This window comes from Camellia sinensis, chromosome 3 (assembly GCF_055761805.1).
Source record: "Camellia sinensis isolate YWXY chromosome 3, ASM5576180v1, whole genome shotgun sequence".
Taxonomy (NCBI): domain Eukaryota; kingdom Viridiplantae; phylum Streptophyta; class Magnoliopsida; order Ericales; family Theaceae; genus Camellia; species Camellia sinensis.
In genome coordinates this window covers 6,243,157-6,254,593 of record NC_138963.1, presented here as the reverse complement: position 1 = coordinate 6,254,593, position 11,437 = coordinate 6,243,157, and the positions used below count along the sequence as shown (strand labels likewise).

The following is an 11,437-nucleotide window of genomic DNA, read 5'->3' as shown; positions in this document are numbered from 1 at the left end:
CTTGCAAATTTGTGAATTAGATCTTTATCAATATTATTATATTAATTTTAGCTTGACATTAAATTAATTAGTTGAGAGTACTAACATAATTACTATTTATTACAAAATAGTAACGTCCTATTTAATGAAGCCTTAATTAATTTTTTTATTTTTACAGTTTTAAATGTCTAAAATGTAAAACTTTGGAGAGGGAGAAAAATAGTAAAAGAAGAAGAACAACAGTCACATTTGCTCCCTTGAAAGTCTTAATTAAGAAACTAAAATACATACTAACTTCTTTTTTTAATTTTTTACATAAAACCTAGCACACAACCAGAAAGAAAAAAAAAAAAAAAAAAAAAAAAACTGCTAATTAATACTATAGTAGTGGCACTAATCAAAATTCAAAATGCGAAGACATGCATCATCAAAATCAACAGCTCCTACAATGAAATCATCCGTGTCCAAGCCGCCATGACTATTAGGGCTAGCCGTACATGAGATGACATCCCCATGATCATGATCAGACACCGTCATGGGCCCGGATGACTCGAATGTTGTGAGATCAGGTGACAGAAGATAATCGGACGACGATGATTGGTTGTACTGGCCAAATAAAGTAGTTGGCTTGTGATCATCTTCCTTGCACTTGCACTCCTGCTTCATCATGGGAAAATTATTGTTTGGGGAAAATGGTTCATGCGATTTGTTGTTTGAACCAAAGCTGAGGAAAAGTGAAGAAGAGTCATTATTAGGAGTAGAATCGAAGATGAAGTGAGGAGGAGATTTGAGAAGATTTCTGCAAGTATGGTGGCCGTGGTATGTGGTCCGATACATCTCCGGATCGTCTTCGGTTTTTTGGACCTGTTTGGTGGCTTGGCATCCCTGATCAAACTTGTGTGTGCACCTGAAGTAGTTCCTGCACCCACATCAAATCAAATAAATTAGCTTCATTTATTATAGCCTAAGCCTTCCTTCCCAAATGCATGTAATTAATATAGCAATATAATCTTGTTTTGTTTAGTTTAGTTTTTAAAAACTGTTTTTGAATTTTTATTTTTCATATTTTTTGTCATTGATGAACCTTTTAGTCAATTTTATAAATTTTTAATGCATCTAAAAATTAAAATATTTGTAAAGAATTTTTTTATAAAAAAAAAAAAATCACTAAAGATAAAATAAAGTATTTTTTGTGGACTTTTTTCACAAATATTTTCTTTTTTAAGACCATATGTTTCGTAAAATTTTCCTAAGAAACAAAAAAAGGTAACTTTTGAATTTTGGAAACTATTTTTGTTGTTTTCTATATGAAAACATAAAATAAAAACAGGAAAAAAAAAAAAATGAAGATGAAAGAGTAAATATTTTATCCATTGAAATTGTTAATACTGATGAAAGACTAAATATTATCAACAAAATTTATTTTTTTGGTAATGAAAAATAATGTGCAAGGGTAGAATTATTGAAATTACCGTGGGTGCTTGGCATTGAGGATAACTTTTTGTCCATACTTTCTCCATGCATGGCCATCGTCAATTAAAGCAGGGGTAGTTTTTGTCCATGTCTGCGATGTCTTTCTGCATGTGGGATTTTATTAGTATTACAATTGTTAACTAACCACCACACCACTCATCATTAAAATGTTTGTAATTCAAGGTCTAAAATGGGGACACAACAGTCTTTCTCTCACGAACAAAGTTTTTCTCCTTGTTCATGACTTACTTGGATCCAATTGGTAAACAAAAACTTTCCCTATCACTCCTAAAAAGACTAAAATAACCCCCAAAAATACAGTTCTATCTATTTGTCAAATTAGTGAAATAATAGAAAAAAATAATTCACAAATATAATTTTTTTTTTTTTATATATAAAACTCATACAGAAGGATGAGATTGTAATTTTGAGCTACCTTCTTGAAATGAAAAGATAACACGAAGCCATGGGAGTTTTCATTTTCAACTATTTTTCATTTTGAAGGTTAATTTTTGAAAATTAACTTTTGAACCAAAGTTATTTCGAAATCATGGCCTTGTTTGGAGTTTAATTTTCAAATTATGTTATTTTGTTAAAAAAAAAAAAAATTGTACAAATTGAGATAATGTTATGAATGAAAATAGAAACTCCCTCAAAATACTCATCATAGTACCTCGCAATTACAAAAATATCATTATCATATAAATTCTATATATAAGTTTAATTTATAAAAAATTATAATTATATTAGCATACGACACACACCTTCTCTTGTAACAGCCTCGGCGGTCTTTCAACCCCGAAGTCTTGCTGCTGTCGTCGGAATCTTCGAACTTGCGAGCATCCGAAGGAGGCGAATTCGCCTGAATTTGAGCAGAAACCTCATGGGTACGATTCAATATGGAAATAGTGTCCGTGAAGGATCCTAAGATTTTGACGAGGAGATCTCCGGCAGCGGCCGATTCATCGTGGTGAGAGAAGGGGTTGCGGAGGATCAGTCTGAGCTGATTTGCTAATTCACGGCCTTGAATTAACTCTTGAATGGCCTTTTTCCGATCACAAGATAACTTTTCAGGCCATGTGGGAGAGGACTGCTGCAATGTGTGCTTCATAGCTCGCCCTCACTCTCTTGATCTCTATCTGTGTAAAGAAATGGGTAGGCTTTTTAATATGTAATGATAAACAGGTGAGAGAAGATAAAGAGTTACGGATTTCAAATAATTTATCTAATTTTTTTATCAAATCTTTTGTATAATAATTGTGGGTCCATACATATTGAATTTGTGTGAATACTATATTTAAATATTGTATTTAGTTTAAAGATTTAAGAAATAATTTAAAAAGTATAAGAAAAAAAATAAAATAAAATGTTCATAAAATTTATTTATATTTCACTAATTTTATATAATTTTTTTTTTAAAATCTTTCAACTAAACAGATTTAACAAAAAAATTGATAAATTATTCAACATCTATAATATTTTCCAAAGAAAAAACGCATAACAACTAGCCAAATGCTTGGAAGTTTAAAGAGAGAGAGAGAGAGAGGGAGGGGGTTGCTTGGAAAATTCCTCAGCCCCACGCGCCACGATCTTGCCTAATTATTATTAAAAAAAATTATTTAATAATTTCGAAACATTACGGGATCATATTTTAAACCAATTATTAATTACTTAATTTTTATGTTATTCTTCTATTTCTAATATAAATCGTACCTTCTCAATCAATTAAAATTTTATAAAGCACCACATATTTATACTATGATAATATTAAATAAACACTCCATTATTATTATTATTTTTGGCACGCCTTCCGACTTAAAATTGTAAATGCCAACAACCTTCCATGTTCGTGAAGAAATTTTTATATGTCAATGAAATATTATGTAACATTAATTTTTATTAATTATAAATATATATATATATATATTTTATTATTTTTTAAATACTCAATATAAATATAGTAAATTTTATTATCAAAATCAATTTAAAATGTGCTATAAGACGTATATATTCTATCCATATATAACAATTATTTATGTTCATGACTTAATTCACTCACATAATTACATAAATTCTTTTTGAATTTTTTTTGTTAAATCTCATTTTTTATTTTAATTTTTTACTCTTAAACACAAGTATAAAAGAGTCTCATTATTAAAAGTGAAAAAATGACATAAGAAATAAGTCTGTGTAATATTATTATTATTTTTTTCAGGTATCATTACTATTAATGGAAAATAATTTTCACTTTCACCAATTATACTCAAAGGGAGAAACTTATCTCTGGTATTTAAAGTAAATTAATCTAATATTTATAATCTTATGATTCTTCATTTAATAAGATAAACAACTATAATTTATTTTGGTTTGTAATAAAATAAATAGCTAATATAATATGTGATAATGTTTGAAAATGTTTAGTTTACTCCAATTTCCAAATATTTTAAGGAAAATGTTTGGGACCCCTTTGGGTATGACACCCACACTCCCAAAGTGACCATGGCCCTCCATGTATGTGTGGAGCCTAGTCATGTATGTGTGAGGTCCACATCATGAGTGGTTTAGATTTGTAGGGGTCTTGTGAGAATCTTATGAGAGTGAGGGTCTTAATCATTACTCATAGTTTAAAATAAAAAATAAAAAGTAAATTTTAGATGACACAATTCGAATGAACTCTATTATTTTAAATCAATCTAACTAATTACACAGTGAGTCATTTTAAGATTCAAATTACATCCAATTATTTAATTTCGACAATTCAACCATAACGACCCTAATATTAATCAATCGATATATATAGATTTTTCACATTAAATTATTTTGTTATGAGCCATCAATTGTGGTCATGCCAGCAAAGCCAGCCCCACCTTCCCTCTCTCCGCCTCTAGCTTCACACTCCACAAAACATCAACTAGCACAACATTTTAAAATCGAAAGAACATGAATTGCCACACCAAAAACCAATTCTCTCGTGGTTAAGCAAGAAACTTCTTCTCACTAGACCCAATATACCCCAACCTAGGGCACTAGGATTACTTATTTCTTGAAATAATGAAATGTTGGCTGGCTTGCAATTACAACCAAATCTGGTTTTAATATTCTTGACATATTTCATGCTCAAGCTATTTTAGTACACAATATTATTATAATTCATATATCAATATTAAACCATGTGGAAAACATATTACTTCATAAGCTTTAATTTTTTAACCCAAATAAATAAATAAATAAATAAATAAAACTATACAATTATTTCTTGTTCTATTTACCTTTCATGTATAGGTGATACTCAAAAATTAGAATGTAACTTTCACATTATATAATTTATTGATGGTACCACATTAGTGATATCACTGTAATATTGAATTTTTACTCATGTCTGAGAGAGGCCAAACTCATTGCCTAAGGTTGCCCCAATCATACTAGGAAAAAATAAAGGATGGGGACATTATAAGGTTAGGTTCATGTATTCCTTCCGTCTCAAAATATTAGTTTCTTATTTTATTTTTTATTATTTCAAAATATTAGTTTTTTATTTTATTTTTTATTATTCCAAAATATTAGTTTTTTATTTTATTTTTTATTATCCCAAAATATTAGTCAATTTTTAAAAATTATAGATTTAAATAATATAAATTTCTTATTTTGTCTTTCTTTTAAATTCATTAACAATATAAATATACTTAAAAAAATATACTATGAAAGGATGATTTAAAAAAATAATATTTTTAAAGTATAATAATTGTATTATAGAAAAAATTAATTCTCCAAAAAAGACTATTATTTTAATAAGGATGGAATATTTAATTTGGTACGACTCGAGACCACATTATGGTTCAAAAATATTTCAGACCTCTAAATCAAGAGTTCTAATAACTCTAATGTGGGTGTGAGTCCCACAGGATAGGATGTTTGGGTTTTTTTTTTTTTTTTTTTTTTTTTTTTTTTTGATTTTCTAACTCATTAGAGTTAATTTAGGCCTTATTTGTCACAATTTAAAAAAGTCAAAAAATTAAAAAATCACTATCCTATTTAAGTCACATCATCTTACTTAAGTCACATCACCTCTTTATCACATCACTTCAAATTCAACCCATATCCAACTTATATTTCATAAAAAATCAAAAAACGTATTTATTTATATCATTCCAAACAATCATTTCGTAGTCCGAATTTAGAATTACCTGTCGTGACGACAGAGAGAATGTGGTTTACACGACTTGTATCAGCAAGTGAGGGACAAGGCCCATACGACGTTGGTGATGTCAGCACGCTCTCGTCATGTTCTTCCGTCATCTCTTCGTGCCACCTGGCAAACTTTTTTTTTTTTTTGGTTGAAGATTTTTACTAACTACTATTAAAATATTATGCAAGTTGGTGGACACGTTTCCTTATCATCCGCTTGTAATTTTTTTTATAATGAGCCAAAACTATAATGTTAATATAATGTCATTATTATTAACATTGATTATTAGAATACTGACAATACTTTGTTAGTTAATACAATCGAATGCCCATTTAAAACTAGAGATGTACAAGTAAAGCTCATCATTCCCAATGCAATGGAATCCCCTGCATCTAGATCTACACATCCAAAATTGTTAGTACACATCGTTACACGTCCAAAGGCTCATTTATAGCCCTATCTAAACCTTTCTTATTTGTAGAAATATTGAGAATGAATACTGGATGTTTGGTAAAATTTTTTTTTTTTAATTTGTTGGGTTAAAATTTATAAAATAATAAGATAAATTAAAATAATCAACAAAATAAAATATCATATTAAATCTATAATCATTTCACTTTTTCTCTTATAAATATCACATCTAATTACAAAAAAATCTATCTTTTTAAATACAAAATTTTTAATCTACTAAAATAACAACTTTTCAAACACCCACACCGTTACTAACAATTTCACTAACATATTAACAAAGCTTTGGGAGTGTTTGGGAAGCAACTTTTTTGGTTAAAATAGTACTAAAAGACAACATAAGCTAAAATAGCTAATAAGACAAAATATCACATCAAATCCATAATCATTTCACTTTTTATCTCACAAACATTACATCTAATTTTAAAAAAATCAACTATCTTCCCAAACACAAAAATTTTAATATTCTAAAATAATCAAAAACTAAAATAATCTATTAAAATAGTAACTTCTTAAACACCCACTTTATGTAGGTCTTTACCCCCATTAAAATATAAGTTAATAAGATTATTAGTAATCACACTTTAAAGGAATTTCCACACACAACAGATGAGTGATGAGCTCAGCTATATACTACTCTCTTTTTGACCAAAACGAGTTCAGATAACAACTTGCATTGCATGCCAGGGTATATCTCTTCCCCCCCCCCCCCCCCCCCCCCCAATAATTTTTGAGAGAGAGAATGATGCAAGGCTTTGGACCCCACCACCACACCCCACCCCACCCCACCCACACACATCGATCCTTCTTGGCAAAGCAAATGCAATGCTAAGGGTACCATCCAGTGTTCACACCATGTGATGTAGACCCCAAGAACAACCCCACGTCGTGGAAAAGGTACCATCCAGTGTTCACATCACCCTTTTTTTTTTTAATTTTTATTTCAACTACAGTGTTCACACTATTGTAGAATTATTTTAATACAGGTATCTAATGCACTCCTTTGGCACATAATAGGTATCTAATGCACTCTATGAGATCCGTAGCTGGGAAAAAATAATTTACCCGCTTGATCAAGTATGTTTAGTAGTAAATAAACTACTAACAATGTGCACACGAATGTAAATGTTCACCTACACATTACTTATTACCATGTTGGAACAATCAATGTAATTAATCTGTTGATCCGGATTTTTTTATCTCACCAAATGGTACTCTTTCCATTTGGGTATATGTTCTCTGTATAAGTTCTGAGTCTATAACATTGTAATATGATATAATAATGCAAAAACGTAAATATTACAGTGCTGGAACTGAGTCTTAACTAGTCTAATAAGAACTTGCCATGAGTAGATTTAATTCACAATACTATAGTCAGAAATTGATTGGCATGAGTGGAAGTTGGAAAATTGCAAGAGAATGGGCTTCTACATTAATAATCACCAGTGTCATCATTTTCGTTTCAGAACAAAAGATAGACTACTACAAAGAAACCTGATTTGAGACTATTTGGAACTTGTTCTGTTATCCAACCTTTATCTAAAATCTACATGTCACACAATCCTACTTTCTACCATGTCTAGGTTAAGGAGGTAAAGAGGCATTCGAGAGCGAATCAAGAAAAGAATAACAAACGCATTTCACATCCCCTCTCCCTCCAGGGCCATATAGCTTCTGAAGCCCTTCAAGGGAGAGCAGATGAGACTTGCTTTCCTGTTATAATATGCGCAAGACTTTAACAGAATGGTAACTCACCGTGCTTAAGACAGTCAGCTTGTGGTGGTACTGGGAGCAGCTGCAAGAAATAGAGGACCGAGTATATCTTTGGATTGTATTCAACACATCACCTTTCATTTCTTTTAAGTGTTTTGAGAATCAAACACCTCATACTTACATGAAACTATTATAATACTTTTGTTTTTCTCTACTGATACTCCTGACATTTACCTTGATGAAATTCCGACTACAGATTCTGCTTATATGCTAGTTCCAATAGTAAACCCCACAAATATCAACAAAGCCCTAAAAGAACTCTATCCCACTCCTCCCCCCATTTTTCCTTCCCGACCAGACCATCTTATCATTAGTATATCAACCAAATCCTCACCCTCCCTCCGGCTCTGCATTCCCCCTCTCTTCCTCGGATCTGCACTTCCCCTCTTCCCTTTGTGTCATTTTAAATGCTAAATCCAATTGGAATGATGTCAGCTTGTGTCACTTTCATATGAACTGCAGGGCAAAATAAAAATCATTAAAATGGGTCCAGCTAAATGTGATTGCTTCCACACTACGGAGGAAGCAGGAGGCATATCTATTACACAAGGACTGATCTCTGAACTGCCCATTTTATCATGAAATCTGTGTTATTTCTCATGGTATAAGTTTCCTTGAACTTACAATACATACATCTATACTATTTATATTATTATATAATATAATGTGAACACATTTTAAGGTCCGTCACGCTACCTCTTTGGCCAGAAAAACCATGCCATATGTCTGTGCTTTTCATCATAAAAGGGATAAACATGTAAATATCAAGTCGCCACCGAAGTTCAGAGAAAATCCAGGACAGTTTCAACTGCCTACCCTCAACCATATCTCTATTTAAACAGAAATAGAAATTCATATTATGAATTTTACAAAAAAAAGAGGACCAAAATGAATTGCTATGCATTGCATGGGCCCAAATGCTAATATATATATATATATATATATATATGTATACACAAGTACATATTTCTTTTAACAAGATATACTAATTAGACATTTACATATTTAACATGATATGTACACACAAGTGCAGAATTCAATTAAAGAGAAAGATGATGATGAAAGTGCGAAAATGGGTTGACCATGGGGTTTAACATATGGCTTGTTACTGTTCGAGAAAGCTCATGCCCATAGGTGAGAATTATTTTTCTCCAACCACAGAGACAGAGAGCAAGGAAGGTACCCTGAATGAAACAGAAAAGGAATAGATGTATAAATGAAACTGAACTTACCATTAAATTTCACATTTGGCTGGACAAACTCTGGCCAGGTCATAGCAAATTGGATCAGTTAATAATATACGTATTAACTGGAACCTGGATCTGGCTTAGACCCAAAATAATTAGGCTCTTTTCTCAGTATCTTAGCTTCTCTAGCTATCTGGATATCTGAAGGCCAAAAATTTTGATGTATAACTTTCCAAATAAAGCGAGGGAGTAATGCTAAGACTATTATAAGCAACACGGAGAGCCAATATGCAGGTGACTTTGCCAGATGGTATATTGTCCTGATGAAGACAAAAAAACATATTAGCTCCACATTGTGAAATGGACAAAATAGAAGTATGCAGTGGTCCTATTTGAATCAGAACACTAACCCGTAATTGGGGAAGATGGGTATAGAATCCAATACCACCACACAGGCATAAGTAATGATTATTGATCCCCAAACTGAAGAATGAGTACGTAGCAACCACCGCTTAATGTCCATTGCCAAGTGCATATTAACTAGGATAACAACTGCAATCGTTCACAAACTTCCCATGCCCCATATGTCAATAGTGCTCTCCCTATAGGTGAATAAAAGTATATAGAAGAGAACAAGGCTCTGCCATAGTGTGTCAAACATTGTGATCCAGAAAAGGTACATATTGTAACTCTCCTGTCTATAGCCTGCACCATAGAGTTTTGGATGCTGAAGTAGTGTCTTATCACTCAAGTCCTTGTCCAGAATACCGACAGAAATGGTAGGTACTGAAGTATAGATAACAGAATAGAATACACTACTCCAATCTGTTAATGCAGAAGTAGTTGAGAAAGCTGTGCACAATATATACCTGGAAATAACATAGCAAACAAATTATTCCACATAAAGAAGAGATTGTGTGGCCTCGTGGATAATTAAATAAAGACATGAAGGAATACCATGAAATCCAAAATATTCAATTTGGCCTCATAAATTAAGCCATGTCAGTTTTGTCAAAATCAAAGAGTGGGTATGTCAAAATCATAAGCAAAACAATGCATACCAAAAGAGCATCAATACAAAAACAGCATTCCGGTAGAAGTTGTAAAGAACCAGATAACCAGCATGCTGATAATTCCAATGTCCATGCACCAAAAGTAATCTTTTCAGAAACCGAAATTGCCCCATAGCAAAATCTGATGCCATGACTGGTTGACGGCCTTCCTGACCACATATTCCAACACCAACATCCGCCATTTGGATCATTGAAACGTCGTTCGCCCCCATAAAAAAGTTTCAAGTAAGAGCAAGAAAAAATAACAACATGCAATCCAATCATGCCTCGCATGCAGGCATGCACACCAACATTCTTTTGGCAATAAAAAGTTAAACATAAACCTTAGCTCAACATGTGAACTACACAACTAATGCAAAGCTTGCTAGACCTGACCAAACTTGTAATGACCTCCCCCCCTCCCTCCCAGATGACAAAGCAGCTACTAGGATAGTCAACTCCCCATCACCTATAGCTAGTGTCATATCAGCAGTACAACTCTTAATTAGGTCAACGATTCCAGCCTTTTGCTAGGGTGCAACACGACAGTAGAGCACCACCCTACAAGAAGTTGCAAGGTCGAACAGCTGTTGCAAATTAACAATATTACCAAGTAAGACAACTTTAACAGTGAAGATAAGTAAGTTATCATCGTAAATTGAGGTAAATTCAAAAGTTTGATTTTCACCTAATATGCTAGAATTGAACTCGAGCTATGACAGATATAAACAAATGCAACAGAATGCCCGAAAACATGTCAAACCAAAAGGTTTTAGTAAGAAAGGGAAAAGATTCATGCCTCAGACTCCAGATCTTTCTTCAAGATGTACACCAGACTATTCCCATCAATTATGAGTGAGAGTGGAAGAATTACTTATTGAACAAAAAAGGGTAAATTCCTTAGCATGAAAAACATTACAGTGCTGATATCTAATAAAAATGTTTTCATAGGTGAAAATCTAATTAAGAAATTGCATTGAGAGAGCTTTATACATTAGTTTCTGACCATTGACGTCAATCACAATATGCCCAGATGTCCGCTCAACAAGAGTATATCCGTAAGCAGATGTGGCAGCAACTAGTGCTTGCTCATCTGGAGATTCACCCTGATAATCAATAGCTTTCAACATCTTCACGTAATTCACTATCTATGCAATTTGAAGATGGACTTTGAATAAGTATAGGAATCACAGTGTTACATGTGGCCAATGTAAGAAAAAACTCATGTGCATCACTCCTTTCATCTCCAACTATTTCTATATGCAACAATGCCTCGAGTTCAGGATCTACAACAATTTCAGATTTAAGCTTCCACCTCC

General features: G+C 32.2%; 2 protein-coding genes across 4 annotated transcripts; both read right to left on the bottom strand.

The window, feature by feature from the left end:
* Nucleotides 1-202: 202 nt before the first annotated feature.
* LOC114259259 (putative WRKY transcription factor 70) lies at nt 203-7,998 on the bottom strand. Of its 2 annotated transcripts, XM_082918970.1 has the most exons (4): nt 7,862-7,998; nt 2,217-2,591; nt 1,452-1,556; nt 203-898 (listed from the first exon to the last, which is right to left on the bottom strand). In XM_082918970.1, the coding sequence occupies exons 2-4, from the start codon at nt 2,561-2,563 to the stop codon at nt 373-375; spliced, it is 978 nt and encodes a 325-aa protein (XP_082775096.1). In that variant the 5' UTR covers nt 2,564-2,591; nt 7,862-7,998; the 3' UTR covers nt 203-372. The 2 variants fall into 2 exon arrangements, with proteins under 2 accessions (XP_082775096.1, XP_028055071.2); XM_028199270.2 differs by lacking the exon at nt 7,862-7,998 and having other exon boundaries at nt 2,217-2,949.
* LOC145822305 (phospholipid-transporting ATPase 1-like) lies at nt 7,936-10,991 on the bottom strand. 2 transcript variants are annotated; one of them, XM_082918972.1, is made up of 5 exons: nt 10,128-10,991; nt 9,477-9,935; nt 9,112-9,386; nt 8,576-8,709; nt 7,936-8,335 (listed from the first exon to the last, which is right to left on the bottom strand). In XM_082918972.1, the coding sequence occupies exons 1-2, from the start codon at nt 10,349-10,351 to the stop codon at nt 9,629-9,631; spliced, it is 531 nt and encodes a 176-aa protein (XP_082775098.1). In that variant the 5' UTR covers nt 10,352-10,991; the 3' UTR covers nt 7,936-8,335; nt 8,576-8,709; nt 9,112-9,386; nt 9,477-9,628. The 2 variants fall into 2 exon arrangements, with proteins under 2 accessions (XP_082775098.1, XP_082775097.1); XM_082918971.1 differs by lacking the exon at nt 8,576-8,709 and having other exon boundaries at nt 10,128-10,972.
* Between the last annotated feature and the right edge of the window lie 446 nt (nt 10,992-11,437).

Bases quoted from the DNA above. Each gene is read 5' to 3' on its own strand.
- LOC114259259 (XM_082918970.1), bottom strand. From the start codon at position 2,563: ATGAAGCACACATTGCAGCAGTCCTCTCCCACATGGCCTGAAAAGTTA. The intron at 1,557-2,216 runs GTGTGTGTCGTA...TCCCACATGCAG, and splicing joins CGAGGCTGTTACAAGAGAAG to AAAGACATCGCAGACATGGA. The intron at 899-1,451 runs GTAATTTCAATA...ATGTGGGTGCAG, and splicing joins CTCAATGCCAAGCACCCACG to GAACTACTTCAGGTGCACAC.
- LOC145822305 (XM_082918972.1), bottom strand. From the start codon at position 10,351: ATGGGGGCGAACGACGTTTCAATGATCCAAATGGCGGATGTTGGTGTT. The intron at 9,936-10,127 runs GTATGCATTGTT...TGTTATTTCCAG, and splicing joins TTTGTATTGATGCTCTTTTG to GTATATATTGTGCACAGCTT.